The sequence below is a fragment of the Pleurodeles waltl genome, chromosome 5, assembly GCF_031143425.1.
Source record: "Pleurodeles waltl isolate 20211129_DDA chromosome 5, aPleWal1.hap1.20221129, whole genome shotgun sequence".
In the NCBI taxonomy this organism is placed as follows: Eukaryota; Metazoa; Chordata; class Amphibia; order Caudata; family Salamandridae; genus Pleurodeles; species Pleurodeles waltl.
In genome coordinates this window covers 683,657,805-683,680,540 of record NC_090444.1, presented here as the reverse complement: position 1 = coordinate 683,680,540, position 22,736 = coordinate 683,657,805, and the positions used below count along the sequence as shown (strand labels likewise).

At 41.7% G+C, this 22,736-nt stretch overlaps 1 protein-coding gene across 2 annotated transcripts in view; it reads right to left on the bottom strand.

The window, feature by feature from the left end:
* The window catches only part of TMEM181 (transmembrane protein 181), a 373,980-nt gene that overhangs the window by 35,660 nt on the left and 315,584 nt on the right, over window positions 1-22,736 (bottom strand). For both annotated transcript variants that reach the window (XM_069234585.1, XM_069234586.1), the window contains exons 14-15: window positions 10,184-10,266; window positions 3,281-3,370 (exon numbers count right to left, since the gene is read on the bottom strand). In XM_069234585.1, the coding sequence (XP_069090686.1) occupies window positions 3,281-3,370; window positions 10,184-10,266 (173 nt within the window). The remainder of the gene's footprint in view (window positions 1-3,280; window positions 3,371-10,183; window positions 10,267-22,736) is intronic.

Sequence of the window (22,736 nt, the reverse complement as noted above, 5' to 3'; positions counted from 1 at the left end):
AAAGGAATACCATCCTCGGTGGTGGGCTGCAAACCAAGATCATACTAAAAAGTCCTACAGGACCGAACGGCCAAAGCAGCCGTCTCTGCGGACCTGAATGTCCAGGCAGTAATGTTTTTAGTGAACGTGTGCCCCACAACAAAGCCTCATAACAGTTTAACAAACAAATTTAGGACGGATTGAATTCTGATGTATTCTTACTCACTACCGATAGCAGCATGCAATAGGAAAGTAATGAGCATGGCTGTCAATTGTTATTAGCTAAGATATTGTAAGGTAGAAAAACAGGATGTGCAGCAGTAAATACAGCCTTGAGAAGGTTGGTTCTTCGCCAAAGTGTAGCATATTTTAATGCAAAGCACCACCCAAAGCGAGATGGTACGCTTCTGCACCGCCCGCCCTTTATTTGTACCCACATATCCTATAAAGAGTTGATCATCCACCCATAAATCTTTAGTACAATTGGATCCAAAAAGAGCGTTGGCATTCTACCTCAGACGGTGGAGTTTCTCCTCTTCATGAGAGGGATGTGGAGGTGCGTAAAAAGAGGCAAGGTGATGGATTGGTCTACATGAAAAGGCGTAACAACCTGAGGAAGAAAGGAGGCCCTAATACGAATCACCACTTTATCAGGATGGACAGATAAAAATGGTGGCTTCGAAGAAAGAGCTTGAAGCTCACTCACTCTGCGAGCAGAAGTGGTGGCAATCAGGAAAGCAGTTTTTAATGTGAGCAACCGCAGTGTAGAATTGTGAAGTGGCTCAAAAGAGGCACACATAAGATAGGTAAGGACCAGGTTTAAGTCCCTTTGGGGCATAATGAACGGGGTGGTAGGAAACAAATGGATGAGTCCTTTAAAGAACATCCTAACAATGGGATACTTGAATAAGGAAGGTCTGGCAATCTGAGAAAGGCAGAGATGGCAGATAAATAACCTTTAAGAGTGCCCAAAGCAGAGCCATATTGGGCAAGAAAAAGGATGAACAGAAGAACCCCAGACAGAGGTGTGGAATTGGGATCAACAGACTTGTGGGTACACCATGCCACAAATTTGTGCCTATGACAGACGTACACCGATTTGGTGGAGGGATGCTTGGCTGCCAAGATAACGTTACAGACTTTGGGCAGAAGGTCAAAAGCTGTCAACTGCCGCCGCTCAATCTCCATGAAAGAAGTCGGCGACTGGATAGGTTCAGGTGGAACAGAAGATCTTCCCGAAGGGACAGTGATTAGAGGATCCACAGCCATGCTCAAAAGATCTGGATACCAGACTCTTCATGCACATTCTGGAGCTACAATTATTACTTGGGCCCGGTCACTTTTGATTTTCTTTAGATCTCTGTGCAGATGTGGTATTGGTGGGAAAAGCGTAAAGGAGGCCGGAGCTCCACTCGAGATGAAAAGCGTTGCCAAGTGAGTACCGCATTGGAATATCCAATTTGCTAAACAGTTGACATTGCGCATTCTCTGCAGAGGAGAACAGATCTAACCAAGGCTGTCCCCATTGCTGAAAGAGGCTTTGTGCCACCTCCAGATGGAGATGCCATTCGTGATCGACTATGCAACGACGGCTGAGTTTGTCTGCTTTGGTGTGGAGAGCCTGCCAGATGTTGAACTACCAGGGTTATGCCTTGGTGTTCCAGCCACATTCAGAGGAGAAGAGCCTCTTGACACAGAATCCACAACCCCACTCCACCCTGCTTACTGCATTACCACATGGGAGTGGTGTTCTCCGTGAACACCTGCACCACTTTCCCTTCTAGAGAGGGAAGGAATGCTTTCAATGCAAGCCTGATTACCCAGAGCACCAAAAGGATGATGTGGAGTCAGGACTCTCCTGGAGACCAGAGACATGATTTCTGCCTCTCCCATGTGGCCGCCCCATGCAGAAGTAACACACGATTCGAAAGCCACCACTGCAGATCTTGCGCAGTTCCCTCCAAGATCTGGACCATGTCGGAGAGGTTTCCCTGATGCTGCACCCAGAGGAACTTCAGGTCCCACTGCAGAGCCCGCATATGCCATCTGGCATGCGTCATCAGCAGGATGCAGGAGGCCATGAGACCAGGCAGCCTCAGAGTCTCTAAGGGTAGCTCTTCTCCGGATCTGCGTGTGGCATGGAAAGAAAAGAGCAGACGTCAGCAAGCCAGGGTGGCGCCTATATATGACCCTGACATCGTCATGGACACCATGACGCCAACAAAGCACACGGAGTCAACCGACGCCACCTGACGGCGCGCAAGGGTACTACTTGAAGAAAAAATTCCGGATCCAGTCTGACGCTTGGGGGAAATTCTAAGGTAAGGCATCTGCAACAAGAAGTCTCTATCAGATTTTTGACCTGAATAAGAAACAGCTTTGCTATACATAATTGATTTTGCTTATTTAATTTATACTAGTTTGGTTTTAACACAGCCCATTTTCTTCAATCTTTCAGAAATGTTATGTCTGCGCTCTGAATTGCTAAATTCTGATGATGACCCATAGACCACCTCAAGTTTAAAATACCATTTGTGCTGTGGACAATTAAGTAAGGAAAATCACTATCTAAGCAGGCCATTCATTTTGCATAAATTCAATTTTTTGGTTCTAATTAGTCTTTTGTCCATTTCTGTAGTTACACATGTTCTGTTTTTAAAACTTTGGAAAACTTGACCACTAACCGTTTTCTTGCAAATTAATTTTTGATCTAATTTGCTAAGTACTGAAGTAAGCTATTTACTACTTATGAACGTCTCTGCATACCACTATCTTTCACTAGAAACTGTGGTACTAGTTGCCTTCTTACAGTGAATATGTCATGTGTGTTTTCTAAATTCAATGTTAAATTATCTTATTTCTTGCATACACACACATATATGTAAGGCCATGACTTATGAGATTCGAAGCCTCAATGTGTCATAATGCCCCATAACATGCTCATCTGTAGTAATAAATATATTCTACTCGGCACATTTTCATATATGGTTTATGTCATTGTATATTCTTTAATGTGGATATGCTACAACAAATGTTTCAGAGAGCGTGTTCCTGGTGTAAAGTAATTGTTAAATGCAATCAGTGAGGCATAAAAAGTATTCTTATATCAATGTTGCTGTACTGTAGTAATAAACTTGAACGTGACCTTGGACCTGTAGTATTTTGATCGCTGACCTGTTATAATAAGATCAGTTTCTCTATGTAACATTATTGTGCCACCACTATTTTCACTGTCATGGCATAACTATATACCTACATGCCTATACATACCACAGTGAACCATTGTTGCTTACACACTTACCATAGAGAGCATTCTTTGATGGTGAATAAACAAAGGCCAGGGTGTACAGATAGAAGTTCAACAGCCCATAGAAAGATAGAAATTCCGCAGGTGACAGTAGTTAAGGATAGAAATGAAACAGGTTAACTTAACAAAAGTATTTCGGTAACATTTCATTTTCGTTTGCAGATATTAGTAGCTTACTGTGTGATTTTTCTCCATGACACAAAGACAAGTTACTAACCTTCAGTAACATACTTTCTTGTAGATAAGCTATCTAACTGCAGATTCCGCACTGTTGAAAATTTGCCCCTTCTTCATGGCACCCCATTTATTTTGCTGGCTATTGAACTCTGTGCACTTTACCCCTGCTAACCAGAGGGAAAGTGTTTGTGCTCCTTTCAACATGGTTACATTGGTATACTACAGATTGGCAGGTTTAACCTACCCGAGTCCCTACTATACCCACCCAACGTGTTCTCAAGGCCTTAATTTAAATGTCACAAGTAGACTGCAGCACCCATTGTGCCATCCGCTCCAGTGACAATGTAAACATGACTGCATGCCTGCTACCAGTAGCTTGACTGTGCAGGTTAAAACTAAAAATTTAGCTTGTCAAAATAATCCTTTTGAAATGCTTAAACCTTCCTTTTAAATAGTTATAAGTAACCCCTAAACAGGCCTTATTGCCCATAAATGTGGGGAGCGTGGTATTCAAAAGTAGGTCAAGTAAAAGGTCATGTTAATCATATCCATATAGCGAAAAAGCCCAAAAGGCTATTTTAGCCATTTAATTGAAAAGCACTGGCATACAAATACTAAGTTTAATAAATGTTATCTCTACTTAGGAAACAGCAAGAGAAATATTTCAAGGACTCTTTTTAATAGTTAAACACAATCCTATTTTATGGTAAACACTAATTTTGTCTATTTCTGAATAGATACTTCAGAAACGTTACCTTCTGCTAGCCTGAAGCTTTTCAGTGCCTTCCAAATTTCACTTGCCAGTGTATGGCTCCTCTATGGGGAGTTGTGAACTGCTCCTAGCAACAAACAATGAATTGAACCTGATAAAATATGCAGGGGAGGCTGTGAAGATCCTTTTTTTTTTTTTTTTTTTTTTACACTAAAGTACAAGTCTTGCTTGAATGTCATACCCTGCCTGACAGATCTGCTGGGGTTTGTCAATGCACTTGGAGAAACCTGAAAGAGGCCTCCCATATAACAGGCAAATGTTAACTGACAGTTGGCAGGGCCCTTTTATTTGTCCCACCGGCCAGACAAGCCCAAATTGTACTGGGACTATGATATTACAGTTTCACAGCCTGTTTGACCGATCAGCTGGGTTTACATATACCATTTAGGGGCACACTTCAAAGGAGGGAAGCTGAATGTCAAAATACTGTGTGCCTCAACATCTGGTTGCTGAGAGCTCTTCTTTGATTTTACAAGAATTTGGTCTCCTAGTTCACTTAGTGCTTCAAATTGGATTATTTTGTTTGACGTTGGGGGGACACCTGGATTACCATAGTACACTTCCCACTAGCACACACATAGCTCTCAGAGCCCAAGTTGAGTATGACCAAAGACTTAAGCCATCTTGAAAATGTCCAAAGTGGGTAGGGTTAGTCCCAGGAATCTTCACCCCCATTGGTCAGGATGCCCATAGGGGTCACTGACACCTATGAGCTAGTGCCAGGCATAAATTTCGCCTCTCCAGGCACCCACTTCACAACACTTCTGGACTGGAGGAAGATAAGAAGAGGACTGAAACTGCTGTCTGCAACCTGAGAAGAACTCTGGAGGACAGTCCTTTCTCTTTCTTGTACCCAGGACAAAGCAGTGGTCTCCAAGTTTCATAAGGCTGCCCTCCTGTTAAAACAACAGGGGCACAACAAGCCATAAGAAGTCTTTTCTGTGCAAATGTCTTACTAACCAGGAACAACTGGACCTGACCATGTTGTTTTTGCCTTTGTCTGCTCTGAGGCCTTGGGGGTTTTAGATATTTTCTTTTGTGGTGGATTGAACCTTAAAAAACGAAGTCAGAAGGTAAAATCTTTGACCTGGACAAAACTGGTTAGTCTACCTGACATTTGTTTCATCACAGTCAGTGTAAAATTGTGTGGAGGTCCTGTTCTTCCGTGGCCATTGACCACCATTAGCATTTCGTGCTTCTTGGAGCTATTTCTACCTACAAGCTTAAAACTTCTGATTTACAGTTCCACTAATTGGATTTTTTGTCATTTTGTTTATTACATTGTACTCTATTATTGTAATTCGTTTTGGGATTTTTATTGTTTTGCATTTCAACTTTATTTTTTTAAGTTCTGCATAAATACTTTACACATTGCCTCCAAGTTAATCCTGCTAGTTCTGTTACTAGTTACCAAGGGGTTCAGCTCAGGTTAATTTGGTGACTTTTGTGGTTCACCTTGACAAGGATTGTGACTGTTACCCGAGGTGGGTATTTAACCCTCCTCAGCTGATAACACAATTTTTACACTCAACTTTTGGATCTGCCAGGCACCAGAATGGATCAGAAGTTTTTTTGCAATAGTTCCCACACACTGCTGTCATCCTGCTCCATGGTGGCTCTGTTCCACCTCCAGTAGTAAATAAATTGATTCACATATAATTATACAAAAAGTGATAGGTAGAACGCATGAATTAATCTCAGAGACTGATAATTACCTTATCCATCAGTGTTTTGTAGACCACACCACTTCAGTTTAGACCCAGACAGGCAAATCAGTCTTGACTCTGGCTCAAATAGGAACAGTCAAGCCTGAACTTCCAGGCTAGAACATCCCTGAACCAGAATACAACCAGTCACATGTAGCTTGGTTCCAGTGGCACAGTGATCACAGGACCACTTTGGGGCGCACCTGTCACACTGAAGAATACAAAAAAGTGATGGGTGAAATGCCTGAGTTAATATGAATCAGTGGTAATTATTATTGAGAACTGCATTCCAGTCCACCGTTCTTTGCCCACAATGGCAGCTTCGATTAGACCCAGCCATGTGTGGTTCCTTCCTAAATCTTTATGTAGGTTGGCAATGAAGAAACAGTGACCACTGAAATGTACATTGACCACTCCTGTTCAGAGAGATCGGCTGAGTCCCAACTGTGTGCGATACATTTGGAATACACAAAGCACACTAATACCAGTGTTGGGCATTATGTGTGATGTCCAGGAACTGTGTTTTTTTATTTGGAGTATGATGACAGAGCATGAATATTCGCATTAATGTTGTGCAGGTACAGGGTACTTTTGAGTAAACAGGCTTTTGGACAGCAATAATGAATTATTGTACAAATAGGTAACTGAATTTAAATATTAAAATGTACAATGTCCAGCAGAATCAATTTGGGGAAACATATTGTCATGATGTTTTTTGTATAAATATAAATTGAATATTCCCAATTGGTGGTTGAGACGGGTCACAGTTCGTATAGATATTTCACTAAACAGAAGAGAGGCAGGTTGAGTGGGAGGATTACTGATTGTTGACAATCTAATTACCACTCTGCCCAACCAAAATTAATGTTTTTGGGCTACCCCCTGGTTGTGTATTGAAGTTGGTTTAGGTTCTGACATCGGAATCAGGGCAGAGCATGGCACCGAAGTGCACACTCTGGGCGGGGCCTGTGGCAAAGGTGTGGTCCGGCATCAGCCAAGAATCTGGCTAAGGTCGAACAGTGTCAGTCAGCACCATTGAAGGACCCACAGCAGAAGTCCAACTAGAGGCTCCAATGGTTTTGTGGGACCATACTACAGGCAAGAGGGACCTGTAAACATCAAGAATAACTGCAGGATTGCCTCTTTAAAAGCTTCTAACTGCTGCACAGTCAACTGTGGCTAAGAAAATTAAAGGATGCATTGGCTGCAGTCACTGAATCGGGTAAGAGCTGGATGAAGGAGTATGAACTTCTGAGTGCCAACTACTCTGGTATACCCTGAAGCAGCCTGAGAGGGAAGGAGTCAAGCCCAATTGGAATTCTTATACTTGCAATGAGGATTATCTTACAATTCTTCTCGGACTTATCACAGGACGGCAACCAGGAATCGGAGTGGACATGGCAGTAGAAACGGTCCTAGGACCTCAAATAGGACTAGCCCCACTAATGTTTGTAAACGTAGGGCTTAGTTTCACACTTCCTGATGGCCTTTGGATGCAAAAGGAGGCATTAGTTGCAGAACTTCGAGTACGGATCAGTGACCAACATCTGTTTCGAACAGGGGTGGCATAGAAACAATATCGATTTGGAGGATATATTTCTGTGCAGGGTCAAGAAATCCAATTTTGTGAGATCGTAAACTCACAGAAAAAGCTAGGAGTCAAGCAAAAAGGAACTGATGTCTGCACTCAGGGATTGAACCTAAATGAAGCTTTGTACTGGCATTTTAGAAGGTGGCATGGAGTTGCTGGTGAGTCAGATGGCATCATCTGTTGGCACATGGAAGCAGTGTTGAAAAAATGTTCAGATCCTTTCTCGTGGCCAGGAGGATTCTAATGGTGTGGAACCTGCAGTTACAAGATCCCACTAGAGGAGATACAGCTGGTAAGTGGCCAAACAACACTGTAGTGCTTTACCATGTTTAGCCCCAATGGTACTGCAAAGAGCTCTTTATAAAGGAGACAAAGAAAATATCTGAGCCCACTGCAACTTATCAAATGTTAAACTGAAAAAAGTGAAACTACAATGAAAATTTGGTACAATAAACATGTTTGTGTTTGTAAACGTACACAAACCAAGAGCACCCATTTCTTCTGAATGATTAATGTTATAGTCCCAGCGACAAGTTTTTCCTTGACTGTTTTTATCCTTATTTCATTTAACTTTGATTGATTCACAGTATTTTTTTACTTCTAGATAATCTTTTCTGTACATTTTGTATTCTGCTATTCGGATAAAAACTCACTCAGAGTAGCAAACCAAAACTGCACTACCTTCGGGAGGGACAAGAAACTGCTACAGATGCTAGCTATTATTAAATAAAACATGGCTAGCACTGCTTTAAGCTACCCATGACATCCTGGTCACCTTCTCCAGTTCGTCTCCTCCAAGTATGCCATAGTCCACCATATTTGATAACAGCATTTGATAACTCCTATTATATGAAAACAGTGAATCAAGGATGGATACGACTGTTAACCTTTCTTACGTTTTATGTCCATAACTCTGCGGTTTCCAAATTCTGGGAACAATATACCAAACACAAACACAATCCAAAGTGAAGATTTGTCAAGTTATCAACATATCTGTCCTACAAGTTTCCCTGCCTGTGATGTGTGTATCAGTAGTCAAAGATGCTGCCTCCTCTCTCATGGGATGTGCATACATATCCTCCAGCTCATGTTGGTCTCTTATCCCATGCAGCTTTACAGGAAAATATACATATGGATGCCCGAACATATTTTTCACTAGAGATATTTGTAATGCAAGTGACACACACACTTGGAGAGAGTTAATATATATCTTCAGCAATTTATAATGCACCTAGTAACTTCTGACGAAGTATTCCAGAGCTAAAAAAAAAAAAAAAAAAACAAGCTGCAAAATAGATCCAAGCAACTAGCCATGGTCAGCCCACTAAAATCGATCCAAATAGCCAGGTTTTTACGTTTTTACGAAATGAGTGTTCAGTATTTTCCTATCTAAGAGAGAGGGGAAGAGAGTTCCCCATTTTGATGTCAAAAGACTAAAGGAGCAGCCTCCGAAACGTACTCATTTTAAAACAGGGATGCACACTTGATGAGCACCTGCTGATCTTAAATTTCTTCTGGGATGCTGTGGTATAAGCAGAGAATGCAGGTATCTATGGCCTGTATTGCTAATAATCCAATGTCAGAAACACAATAATTTAAAAAAGAGCTTTTCCTTCAAAGGCAGCCAATGCAGCTTAGCAAGAGCAGGGCCTGCAGGCAGTCGCCTTGGAAGTTTCAGAAGCAAGCAAGCCGCTGAGTTCTGAACATGTTGGAGTTTCACCAGTTGACTCCACGTACTAGAAAAGATTGGAAAGTAGGAATTCACTCATCAGCCTTGCCGATGTAATGGCAATTAAGAGGATATATTCTTGGAAAGGAGTTTTTTCTCACAGACCCAAAACATTTGTTGGATGGAATCCATCTGTGAAGCTGGTTCCTTCATAAAAGGAACATGTGTGCTGAACTCTCATTTTTAAGTCTCCCCTTGCTTTGTTGTCTAAAGAAACAAACCCTTTAAACACATTTTTGTGTGGCCCAATTACAAACCAATATTGTTTTAACCGAAACCTTTTACGCATTGCTATCTTCTCGATAATGTTTTACAAACTCTATCTAAAGTCCAAGTGACAAGAATGGAATTGTTCCCAAATGTCCAGTTGTGGAATCTGGGCCACTTGTTTTGGAGGGAGAGCGCATGAATAATTGCTAGCAGTGTCTAAGGTATTGAAAATGTAATACAAGGAAGAGATGAGTAAAATAGTTGAGTAGGGACCATTTTTTAAGCATGTCCATAAAAAGCATGAGGGAGGGAGAGGCGGTGAACGTGAGTGCAATAAATCTTGCCATTTTTTCAAACGAGAATCCAATACACAGAGATCTAAGAACAAAAAGTTGAACGGCAAAATTAAGCTCTACCTACACATAGGAGGATGAGAGACAAAGCGTTTGGTATGTTGCTGCTAGAAAATCACTATAACAAATTAGTCTACCTCATATCACCCTTCTGTCCTCACGCCTAAATGTAAGCCCAATACTTTTCTTTAATACCCCCTGCAGTTTCTAATGTTCTCCCTGACAACGTCCAAATTGTTAGAACTGAAATGAAACTTCAGAGTAAAAACAACAACCTTCACTGAATCCAGCTGCAATAAATAAGAGTTTGTAACGATTCGTAAAAATAAAATAAAAAGAATTTCACAATGAAAGGATATAGTTCTGGTAGTGAGTGGACAGCTCAGCCACAAAGTTGTCATGCAGGACTCGAGCCCCAAACCGTAAGTAAAGTATGACAATGCTGAAAAGAAAACAAATAAAACACGTGAGGATGTTCACTAAATAGGAGCCAAATAAACCTTTCAGAAGGAGGGAGGTGATTAATGTAACAGCTTGAGTAATAACATTTAACTTTCCTACCAATTAAAAACATTACAAATCCAAAATACAAATCTTCACATCCATTATTAACAAAAGATAAAAATGCATAATCAGAAAATCTATCATCTACATTCAGCCATTAAATTAAATACAACAATTATTTATCAATAGCAGCAGGTTTGTTAAAGTCAAGTCATTATGTGTTTTTCGTGCTCATTTTTTAATGATTATACTGTCGCAGTAGTTAATATGAGAGCTACAGTTTAGAAACATCCTATGATGTTGATCTGCACACATTTGTTTAAACAAAATATTTTAATGTCTGTGAAATGTAGAGGTTGGTTTGAAAGAGTCAACAAGCCCATGGGAGAGACTTTTGCCGGTACTGCGGCATATCATGGTTAAGGCTCAACACGTATCCCAGGTTCCTATACAGATGTATGAGGAACCCCAGTTCTCTATTTGATGTGCACAGCTAGAACAGTAACGTGACACACTCTATTATTACCTATATAAACAGGACAGTGAGGTGCAACATAACTGCATACAGAAATGAACTCTGCCATTACAAATTCCAAGCAGGATGTAGACCTAGTGCAGTACCCTCTTTCTTCCCCGTCACCTCCCTCGAAGGCAGAAAGTAGCCATAATCCCAGACTACATACTAGTTTGTATTGCCATTCCTTATGAGCATATATCAATGTGTACTCTTTCATTGCACCCTTTCTCAGAAAGCTGCTAAATTGATGCCCCTGCGATGACGCTCACTTTCAAGCCCAAAAACATTTAGGTTTCTGCTACGTTATTGTATTTGTACCTGTCAGCCACTCAAACATGAAATTGGCAGTGCTTAATGTCCTCTTGACAAGGTCTGTTGCTAGTGCAGGCTAAGTAGTTTGACATCTTTTTTATCTGTTCGTGAGTAGGTAAAATACTAGTTTGATTCTACTTCAAAGTGAGCGCGCACAACCAGTTGAAAGCTACATAGGAAACTTAGAGGACTAAAATGTAGTAAGGCTACCAATAAGGACCAGCAATCCTGACATCCCAATGGGAATGAAAAGCTGCTCCAGGTGAAAGATAAACCGGCGCCGTGGCAAAACGAGAGCTGGAAATAGTGGAGCGTAGCCTTGAGAGTGACAAAGAAGCAGCCTGAAAGGCAGAGGAAAGCCTATACTAAGGAGACTAACTTGACCCATGACATTTATTTCACGGCAGGATGCGGGGCACCTTTAGGAACAAAATAGGAACCATTCTGTCAAGACTAACGTGTGCCCAAGTGCTTACTAACCAGAAGACTAAAGTTAGACTCTCAATAAAGTGCAGCCATTGAACTAAATGCTAAGTTTGTACTGAAATGGCTAGATGATTTCCAAGAAAAACGCAAACCCGTAAGGTATCAGAGAAGCCCTGCTGCTGAGAATTAATCTATGTTTTTCTGGATTGGATGTAGCTTGAGGGCAAGAGTAAGTTCAGGGTGAATGGATTTGCATGGAGGACAACTGGAGAAAATGAAGTAGTCCTGGAAGCCACAAAGGTCTGCTGCACTGATCAAACCAGACATTTGTTTCTTCTGAGGATCGGGTACTTTTCAGGAAACTGCATCCCCTTGCTTTTGAGGCGGAGGCACACAAGAGTTTCTCTGTCACCCTAGATCCGCAGGGTGCTGTTCCACATTGGCTGCAGCCTATCGCTCTAGTTCTGAAGTAGTATGAATCGTCTGTCTATGATGTATGGATCCAGAGATATTGCAGTCTAAAGGAAAAGGAAATCCCACTGTTTAACCCACAACAGACTGTGGGCCTTTTAACAGCACAATATTTGTATTTATTTTTAACTTAGTCATGCTTGATTTTCCCAACAAGAAAACAACACCGTTTATGAACTCAGGATTCCCGTTTGGGTAGAGGGATTTTAGAACTTTTTTGGCAAGTTCCAAGTTGCTGGGTTCAAATCTACTCAGCTACTCTCATCACCCTCACAGCTATTTTATAGCACGCCTTGTGCCGTATAACGCATACTGCGCAATTTACTAGCTTGTGGCAGGCCCACCTTTCAGAAGGTGTAACCTGCGCAAACAAGGAGAAGGCGCCGTATTAGAGTGAATGAGCTGCCCCCGGGACAACTGTGGACTTGCACTGCACTGAGGAAAGTACATTCAAGTGAAAAACAGAGCAGCTGCTTTAAAGCTGCTCCGTGATTCGCTCTGCAGGCACCCACCCACCAGCACATTTAAGGGGAAGTCTAGGGTGTCCACAAGTCCCCAATTCCCCCTTTCAGAGGGCTGCCTCTTTTAAAGTGCACTGTGGCACAAAGTGCGCCCTTTGTGTAATAGGCCCCAGAAGACATTGTGACTTTTCTTTTATGAGTTCTTCATCCTCTTAAAACCTACATTATAATTTCAATAGTGATGGTACACGGAGTTTATTGATTGTGTGTAGTGCTAAAATTCCTTACGTAGCAAAGGAAACTGAGATGCTCCGTCCCAGTCAGCCTTTGATGATCTCTACCGTCATGTTACCTGGAAGCAGACTTGTCAAGCTGCGAGTCTTCTATGCGTGCTTCATGGCTGGTGATATTCTCAAAAACACGGACCTCTGCTGGTCAGCTGTGACATCCAAAATGTACCCCAATCCCAGCGGAAGGTGCTTAGTGTTCTTCCAGACTATGGGGTGACAGATGATGGCGACTGACAACTGATTCAGGGGCACAGGTTTTTTGTCTGTACCACTGGCAGAGAGGGGCACCCCACCATGCCTTTTGGTAAAACTTGTTTAGCCTTCTCCCTTAACTGGGTTTCTTGTCTCACCTCACTATTTAAACTGTGTGTGGAGCACATGACATACAGCATGTGTTGTAGCTAAGACTGTGTAAGGTGAATGGATCTATGAAGAATGTAGTCCATTCTGAAAAACAATATTGTGTCCTTTCAAGTTGTCTTTGTCTATCTTGTGGGTGTGTCGTTCAAAAAAATATTACAGTATGAGGGAAAGAGCCCAGGATTAATCTTCAATTAACGACACTCTAACGTTGTCAGACAGTAGGTTGTACCTTAGACTCTTACCCGAACAGCACTTAGGGGTAGCAATACCATCAGAAAAACTCCAGTAATCACACAAAGGTGAAAAAAGACAGAGGAGACAACTCACATAGACACAATGGGACATGGAGGGGTGCAACATATGATTTGAAACACCCGGGCATCTCATCATTAAATTGTCCTGGATACTGGCAAAAATGGGAGGTATGAGTAACTGTACATAACACTGCACCCCCCTGCTTACCCATACTAATTATATGGTGGTGTGCCCCTCTCAACATTGGCCCTACTGGCTAAGCAAATGCCAGTGGTAAGTCTAAAGGAAAATAATTAGAACAATTGGTGGAGGTGTGTATAGACACCTAAAGCTTTATAACGATGATATTCAAGCACCTGTAATAAAATTACAGGGTGTGGCTGTGACAGTGTCATAGACAGAAGCACAGAAGTGGAGTTCCAGCAGCACTAACTAATTCCCTTTACGGATCGTGGCTATGACATCGCCATAGGCTGAAGTGCTGACCTGGAGTTCCTGCAGGGCTTCCATGATCCATCCCCCTTCCATGGTACCCCCAACCACAGGAGAGGAGATAAAGGCATGTGGGTGACCCCCGAGGACTTGACTATCAGATGAAGCAGTTGGAACAGGAATGGTACCACCTATGGGAAGGACAGGACCGGCAGAGTGCTGCCATAGACATCTAAACTAGCTGGTACTGATAGGCACTAATGAATGAGCAGTGAGACAAGGGATTCCAACTCTATAAAGGGGGAACAGTAGCTTCCGTGGAGAAGATTGACAAACAAGGAAGCAATGGACAGGGAAAAACAATACAACAGAATACACTTATCACCCGACGCACTACAAAGGAGAAGGAACTGGTGCCAAAGAGACCTTGAAGCATGGCTGAGAAATAGTCATGCAAATTCTCTTTGAGAGCAAGTATACTGGTGAAGTGAATGGGAAAGGGAGAAACAATAGCCCAGTGCTGCCAGCCTTTACGTGTCCGAGTTCTACGTACCTGATTGCATGCTGAGCATCAGTACTTGTGTACAGAGACTGTTGATTCATTAGAGCCTGGTAGGTGGCATTATTCAGGTTGAAGGAGGAAAATAAAGGAGTTCAGAGATAGCATAGGAAATCACCCTCTAGCCTTCTGAAAGGGTCACTTTCATCCAACTGACTGAATTGTCTTAATTGGTGAGATGTGTCAACACAGTAACACTGTGTGCTTCAGTAGGCCTGTGTATACAACCCATCAATCATGAGAAGTGACACTCAGGAGAAGGTCCGTGCAGTGGAACACAGTGAACAGTGGAGGCCCACCTAAGCAAAACCTGCATCAGACAGAGGGAGGCAATAGTATATGGGGGAGGATGAGGGCCTTCTGGAATGAGAAGTGCACAAAACAGTTGAGGGCACGAAGATGTAGGGCAAGACTACTGCAATGAACTAGAGAACCATGTTATTTAATCGAAACCGTTTTGTATAGGCCTACACTGTACCTTTCTTCTGACGTGTTCATTCTCTTTGCGCATTGCTCATTGTCTCAGGAGGCGAAGTGCTGTCTTACTGAGTGCTTATTTTTGATAATTTTGCTGTAACAGAGTTTTAAAATTCAACTATGCCTAAAGACATTGATTTTCTTATACAGGTGTAAGAATCCAAATAACAGTGACCTCCTTATCTATAGTGATCTAAAAGACACAGACCAGTTCAAACTATAGAAACACTCTCAATAGCCAGAAACAGCTATAAATAGAAAAGTTGAGTGTATATGCCAAAACACCTCATAGCCAGTGCTAGGGCCAAGTTAACCGTGGCAATGATGCCTGAAAATTCTTTGAGGTAAATCATGATTTAAATAAGGCGACGACTGGACTAGTGAAAAAGTGAGAAACAAAGACAGTGCCTGCAGAGAGTTGTGGTCAATAGGTCTAGGGCGAACCAAAGTGATGCATTAAAACATGAAACACCCAGAGGCAAATAAAAAAAAAAAAAATCAGTGAGGCTGGGACAACCCATCAAACCAAGCCCCCACCACTGGCTGGTGTAGGGGTCAATTAAACTGGCGGGAGGCACCCCAATTGAAGTTTGAGAACTGAAGCACAGGAGGAATTTTGACTTACAGAACAAATTAGTACGATGAAAGGAGAGCTGATAGGTCTGTCAGAGAAGTCAGACTAAAGGGGCAGTGCTGAGAAGGACTTACAAAGTCAATCAAAGGAATCATAAGATACAAATATCACCTAAGAGAGGTAGCTCTCTTGGATCATCCTTCACTACAGACATTCATCACACAGACCCAGAAACTAGAGACTTGCTTGGAAAAACTACTGCAAGTGATGAAATGCCTATAAAGGCAGACCTTTTGCTCAGTCTTCAAACCTTTAAGAGAGAACTGAGAGGGGATATCAAACCTGATCATACCAATGCCCTAACATGCTTTAAGGAGCCACAATAGCCAACCAGAGATCAGATATGGTGAAGGAAATAATCTTTAATGTAGAAAACATGAAGGAAAAGACTGAATGAGGCAAAATATATTTTAAATGAACAATTGAGATACTACAAAACCAAAATGAAACCTTCACCCTTAAACGCTAAAGCTCTAAGAACTGTACAGGACTATGAATTAAAGGCCATCAGGAAGGATCACAGGATAATCTTGGGGATCATGGGACAAGATGGCATCGAGCCTTGAAAGGAGAGAGCACAGAATGGGACTGGCAAAAAAGGAGAAGAAAGAGGACATAGAGAGTATGGTAACATTTCACAGCTTTAAAGATCAATTTTTGAGGCTAGTTACTGAAAACGTTAGGATGAAAAAAGTATATTGAAGGACATCTTCAAATGTAATATCTTTTTAGAACAAAAGTAAGAATCACTATCTCAACCAGAGCCAAGGCAGCGCATTTATTGAGAATTCAACTGGAAGGTGATCAAAGATCCCCCAAGGAGCCAAAGAAGAACAAACACAGTCTTCCCCTTTCCCAACCATTATAGTTCAGAACTCATAGCAGAAGTGTTAAAGTATTTTTTTGTATACAAGTGTGCATGAGATGGGGGGAAAGATGAGTTGCACACGGATCTATGAAAGATACCAACTGTGGAGAACTTCAGTTACAGATGAGTAACTTTGTTCTGCTCCAATAGTGAATTTGTCACAAAGTCACATGCTAAAATCATAATGGCAAGCAGTACCATTCAGTGGACGGGTATAAGGAAGGATACACAGACTTATCTCACTGAACTAGATGACGTAGAATCACTTGTCCTATTGCCGCATCCTTTTGTACTGTTGAATCTAGGCAGTAATGTTGCATGAATCTGTGTCTGTTTTTCCATGTGGCTGCCCTGCATATGTCCACAATGTACAAACCATTAAGGAGGGCTGTAGATGGAATAGGCTTTCTCACGGAACAAGCTTTAATTTTCCTTTGGTGAGACTGACCTGCTTCATGACAAAACATTATGGCTGAAGACAGCCAGTGAGTTATAGTTCGTTTAAAAAATGTTTGTCGTTTCCATGGGTGACCATATGCCAAACCCAAGCAACTCAGGCTTCCTAAATTGCTTAGTTGGGTCAATGTAAAACTTCAAACATCTTTTAATGTCCAAATATTAAGTGCTTTTTCTGCTACAGTAGTCAGGTTTAGAAAATAAGCTTTCAAAGTCACTGGTTCGTTTAGATGGGAGTCTGATGGTAATTTAGGTATAAAACGTGGATTAGTCTTTAAAATGACTACAACCTCTAAACTAAAGGAAAGGTTCCTTTATTGTAAATTCTTAAATGTCACTGACTTCTAGCTGATGTTGGGGCTAAAAGAAAGACTATCTTCCAAGAGAGATACTTTAGTTCTGCCATACTTATTGATTTGAAAGGAGTTTATCAGTTGAGATAGCCCTACATTAAGCTGCAATGAAGGTGGAGGATGTCTTTTGGGAGGAGAGACTCCAAAAATGCCTTTAAAATTCCTTAATTAGTTAGACCGGGGATGGTTGGTTCCATGTTCTATCGCTAGTGAAATGTATGCTAAATGAAGCCTGACCGAAGTGTGAGCCAATCTTGACTTTGTCAAGTACAAAAGATATGGCCAAATCTGTTGAAGTAGTGAAGATATAGGGTGCAAATAATGTTCAGTACACTAGAAGCAAAAATGTTTCCATTTTGCTATGCATGGTTTCTTGGTAGCTACCACTCAGGATTTGAGAAGCTTTCTTTGCTGTTTTCTGGATTGCATAGCAGTTGCAATTGATTGAGTTCAGGAGGTAAGGTGACAAACTAAGATTGGGTGACCAGGATGGAGACTGTAAGCCATAGATTGCTGAAGAGCTGCAAACAGCGTGTGGTAGATTTCATAGCTGTTTTTAAGGTTTTTATCTTGACCAGCCAGTCATCTAAACAGGGAACTATCGGATGACCTGGTCTCTTCAGACGACCAGCTACTGGTGTCATACACCACAATTCTTGGGCCAGATTTGAGCCTGAAGGCGAGGACGTTGAACTTATAAAGGTGATTTGCCACTTGGGAGTTTTAAGAACCTTTGATGAGCAGGTATATTGGGATATGAAAGTATGCCTCCTGTAGGTCCAAAGGTGTCATATGATCTTTGCTTTCGGCATGATATGAATCCTAATACAACATAACTGTGGAATTTCTGCTTTTTCAGTTATTTGTTCAGACTCCGAAGATGTAATAAAAGTCTCCATTCTTCCCCTGTGGCAGTAAAAGTTACAATTTCTATGATCAGTCCTATCACCCCTTTTTAGGTCACACCCTAGCAGACAGCACAGCTGTCTGGTTTCAAAGACAGACTGTGGACATGTGGAAAGCTTACCTAGAAATGCAAGCTGCCATTGGCTTATCATTTGGCTTTGCCATTTGTCACTCACTTTTGCTTGCTTTCTATTTACTAGCTTTATTTGTTTTAGGTCACCGAGCTTGTGTTTGTCCCTCTAGTGGACCTTAGCCTGTTTACCACCTCTCTGGCTGGCTCCTTCCATTTTTCCACAAGTGCTGTCTTTCAGGAAACTACGTTTGGCTCATCAGTGTAGCATTCCTTGAGAGGGCATGTTTTCCTTTTTCCAGCTATCTCCTTCCTAAGCTCTGTTGCCCAGGTGGTTCTCTCACTCATATCATGTCCTCTTGCTGCTTGTTTGGTCAGAAATTGAAAAAACAAAACGGTGAAAGTGAGCAAGCTGGAAACTGACCAGGAGAATCCCAATGCCATAACCAAAAGGAATAGGTAGGTGCCTCTGGAGCTGGTACTCTCAGCCATCCTGGTCTGCCCAGCGAGGCTCTGCTGGAAATCCTTAATGCACCAAACCCTTAATTTATTTTTTTGGTACAGGACAGATGAGAACATTTGTTTTCAAACAATTAGATTTTTTTTCCTGAGTAGATTCTTGATAATGGATCACACTGCTTGAAACAGTACAGTATAATTACGACAATGTCTGAGAAGTGACTTCTGAAGTGTTCAGACCTTATTCTAGTAGTTCTAACTCACACATTCAAAGAAATCAATAAGAGAAAATGTCTATATTTGGTAACTCTCAATATGACAGATCAAATTTAAGTGCAGGCCCTAGTTCCCCATTCTTTAGTGTAACAAATGATGAAAGGAGGCTACACAATATTCAAAAATATTAAAGTCTACACATTTGAGCACTGGCTGTGTTAACAATATTAGACCAGTTTTTAGAAATGACTATGTTAACATTAGAGCAAGGTTTACCATATAGGAGAATTGGCTTTGGAAGCTAGAGATCTAAGCTTACGTTCCCCAAATCCGACCCCTTTGCAAGTTAATCAAGAAACTGCATTATTCCAGGCAAATCACACTACCATCCTACTTGTAAAAGTGCATTTGTGCCTAATGTAATCAGAAACTAACTACATAGAGCACCTGCCAACCCATAGCATGTCCCCCATGATTTGTTTTCTGAGATGTATTCTCAAGAAGGCTTCACTCTCTATTCAATTTGCTCGTCCTATTCACCCCCACAAATTCACCGCTCCTCTTGTTTAAGAACCTCCTACTACAACAATGATCTCATTGGAACTAGAGGTGCATTGTATTTAATATGCAAACTTGATAAATAAAAAATGTAAAATTCCAGAAGGGCTCCAAAGTAAATGCTCTAGTTCAATTTAGGGAATTATCTTTGGTTAATAACCATAATGAACAGAGTTAAGCAAGAGGTATTCTTGTTCCTAACTGCTTTTGGCCAAGATTACAATATAACATTCATAATGAGTGAAATGGTATTACAGCTCGGTGTACACATAAATATCACAGTCATTTTCCATGGAAACATGGACTGTAAAACATTTTCACATGTTCGCATGGCAGCAGCAATCTACTATGGTAACGGCAGGGTATTTACCCACAAATATGCTTTCATTTAAAAGAACATAATATATAAATGATGCCTGCTGAAGAGAGGCCCAGCTCACATGCATAAATGGTATTGGCATGACTCCGGTGTGAATTTTTTATGTATACGATGTGGTCCGACATCAACACGTCAATAGGACTTTTAAAAATACATTCCAGATGTCCTCTAAGCTGGAGGATGAGTAGGTCCTTGAGTGTGAGCGAATAAGTCAAACCTCCGCCCCTGCTAAATCACCAACTTCAAGTTATAACACAAAATTAATTGTCCAATTGTTGTTTCTATTAATATCACAAGCACAGATTTCAACGGCTATTGTACACACACACTACTTTAAGTACTCCAAAGCACACATACTGTCCCTTGAAGCACCTCAGGGTATAACCTTTGAAAACAGAGTTCACCAAAGCTAACACACACATACACACACACACACACACACACACACCAGCCACACCCCCCCCCCCACACACACACCACACACCCCCACCACCACACACACCACTGTCAAATAGTGTCTGACTATGCTAGGTCTTCCTATGTCTTAGCAAAAATTATTACATCCACACAAGAGAAGACCTCAGTTTCGCTCTTGGTAACCTGTGCACTGAATAACTGAGCTCTGAACCAAGGCCTTTTCCAGATATAAAACCAAACAACAAAGCACAAAGTGCTGCCTTTCATTCCACTTCTCTTGGACCAGAAGTGGCTGTTTTCTCGCTCGCCTGGAAATGTGACATTACTCAATTGGGGAAATAAATGTACCCATATGGAACCTCAATATCACAGAAGGAGACATGACAGCAAAAGTGCACCAAATAATGTGCTTCCAGGGTGCTATGCAGGAGGTGGAGCCACACTATGTGCTATTTCGGTAGGTGTGCAGAGGGTCCAGAGGACACCCCTCAATGCCTACATTGGTTGTGTAGCCATATAATTCACATGCTTTGTGGGAAGATTGGGAGGGGAAATGGCCAATTTCAAAGCGAGATCCTGCCCAGAGACTTACTGGATTTGCAGCAGAGGCAGTACTGTTAGTATCTGCAGGAGTGTTTTGCACTGCAGCCTTCAAGGCCCTCAAGTGGAAGTGGGCCAGGCTCCTAAACAAACCTATTGGCAGTAGGTGAACCACTGTTATTTGGTTTTTTAGTGCACTGTCTCCAACACATGCTAACTTGCTTAGTTAGTTCATTTGTGGTAGACAGATCTTTAAAGGTCTTGCCTGCAGATAGCTTTTCCTGTCTATCAAAGGTCTATTCTGTACAATACCAATACAGAGAGTGGGTGTTGGGTGAGCATATTGCTCATCATTGGTTGTCTTTCTTGACAATTTCATCTGTTTGCTTCTCATTTGATGGCTTTCCTTCCTCTTCTTGTGGTTGTTCCTCACTTGGAGCATAGATTAATTACTATACTCTTAGATGTATGACTTGTAGCCTTTCAAGGCTGACATCACTGAACTACTTTTTTCTTTTAGAACTTAGTGGGGAGCCCATGTATTTTTTTTTTTTTCTGCGTTCACCTCGATGCCCTGCCCCATGCTCTTCATGTCCCTACCACTAGATCCTCTGAGGGGTCTCCTGCTACACCTCTTTGCTCCTCTTTGCTGTGGCTCCCCCCACCAACCTATCTCCTTTGCAGCTCTATGCTTCTTCTGCCACATACCAGATCTCACTTGTGACCCCTTCCCCCAAGCAATGCCCCTCCCCACTACTTTTTCTTTAATGAAAAAAATCTTTATGAGGGCCTGGCAGCTTCTTTCTGATAATGGGAAAACAATTTTTTTATTTATTTACTGCTCCAAGATTGATGTTGTCTCTCTCAAGGTAAATTAAAAAAAAAAGGCAGCAGCACTGTATTGACATATGTGTGCATGCATGGAAATTAAATATATGCTTACATCATCACACTGGGTCAGGTTTGTTTTAAGATTTTGTTTTTGCTAATGTTGCTCTGCATTGGCACAAAGCATCTTATTTCTCAAGATGCTGTTCAGCATCCTCAAAAAACACTGGCAGAGCAAAAGGTTCAGCAACACCTTTCAACAGTTCGACCTATTAGCTTTGCCAAGGCTTGTTTCAATATGATGGTGATTTAATTGTGTAACAGATGGAGGTTTGCAAAGCATTTTGAGTGGTGGTGTAGTCTTTGGATAAACTCCATAGTGTGACTATAGTTTATAATGTCTAAAGCCAGGCAGTCTGATGTAAACTGGCCCACTAGTTGTAACAAAAAGATCTTTCCATCTCTGGCGCATTCCGATATTTTATGACCGACATCAATTTGTCACAGTCTCCTTGAACCCTCACTGCTCAGAGTCTGGTTCTCAGTCTTCTACAAGAGGCCTGTTTATGCTAGGAAGTAGATGGTAGAGCCCTACACCGTTGCTGGTAGGAATGGCGTTAGTGCAGTTGAGGGGTAATATACAGCTGATATCTACTGAGCTAGTAGCCTCCTCTGTATTAGTACATGCCTCCTTATTGCACTCCTCGAAACAACTGCAGGCATCTTTGTTGAAGAACTCTTCGAGATCTTGCCACCTCAGTGTCTTATTTGATGGACTGCAGACCCCTATTACCATGAGATGCCAAACAAGGCTTCACTATCATATGCCATGTCTAAGATTTTCCTCTGTGCTTCTGGCCTGAAAGAAGCAGTTTGCAACCAATTTTGCCTTTGCAACAGAACCTCTCCAGAAAATTGCCTGAAACTAGAGGAAGCAATGTTGACAGCAGTATCAATTATTGCTGAAGACATCTGCTCTTCTCCTTGCAAAATAGCTTTCACCTCAACCTTTTTGTCCTCTGTCATACGTTCTAGATATAATCCAATATCTGACCACATCTGTCAGTCAGATGTAGAGAGTATCGCTAAAGTGCAGGGCGCTCTGATGGAGGTAGGTACAGTGACCGAAAAAAAGCTCATCAATGCGGTCTCCTGCCTTCT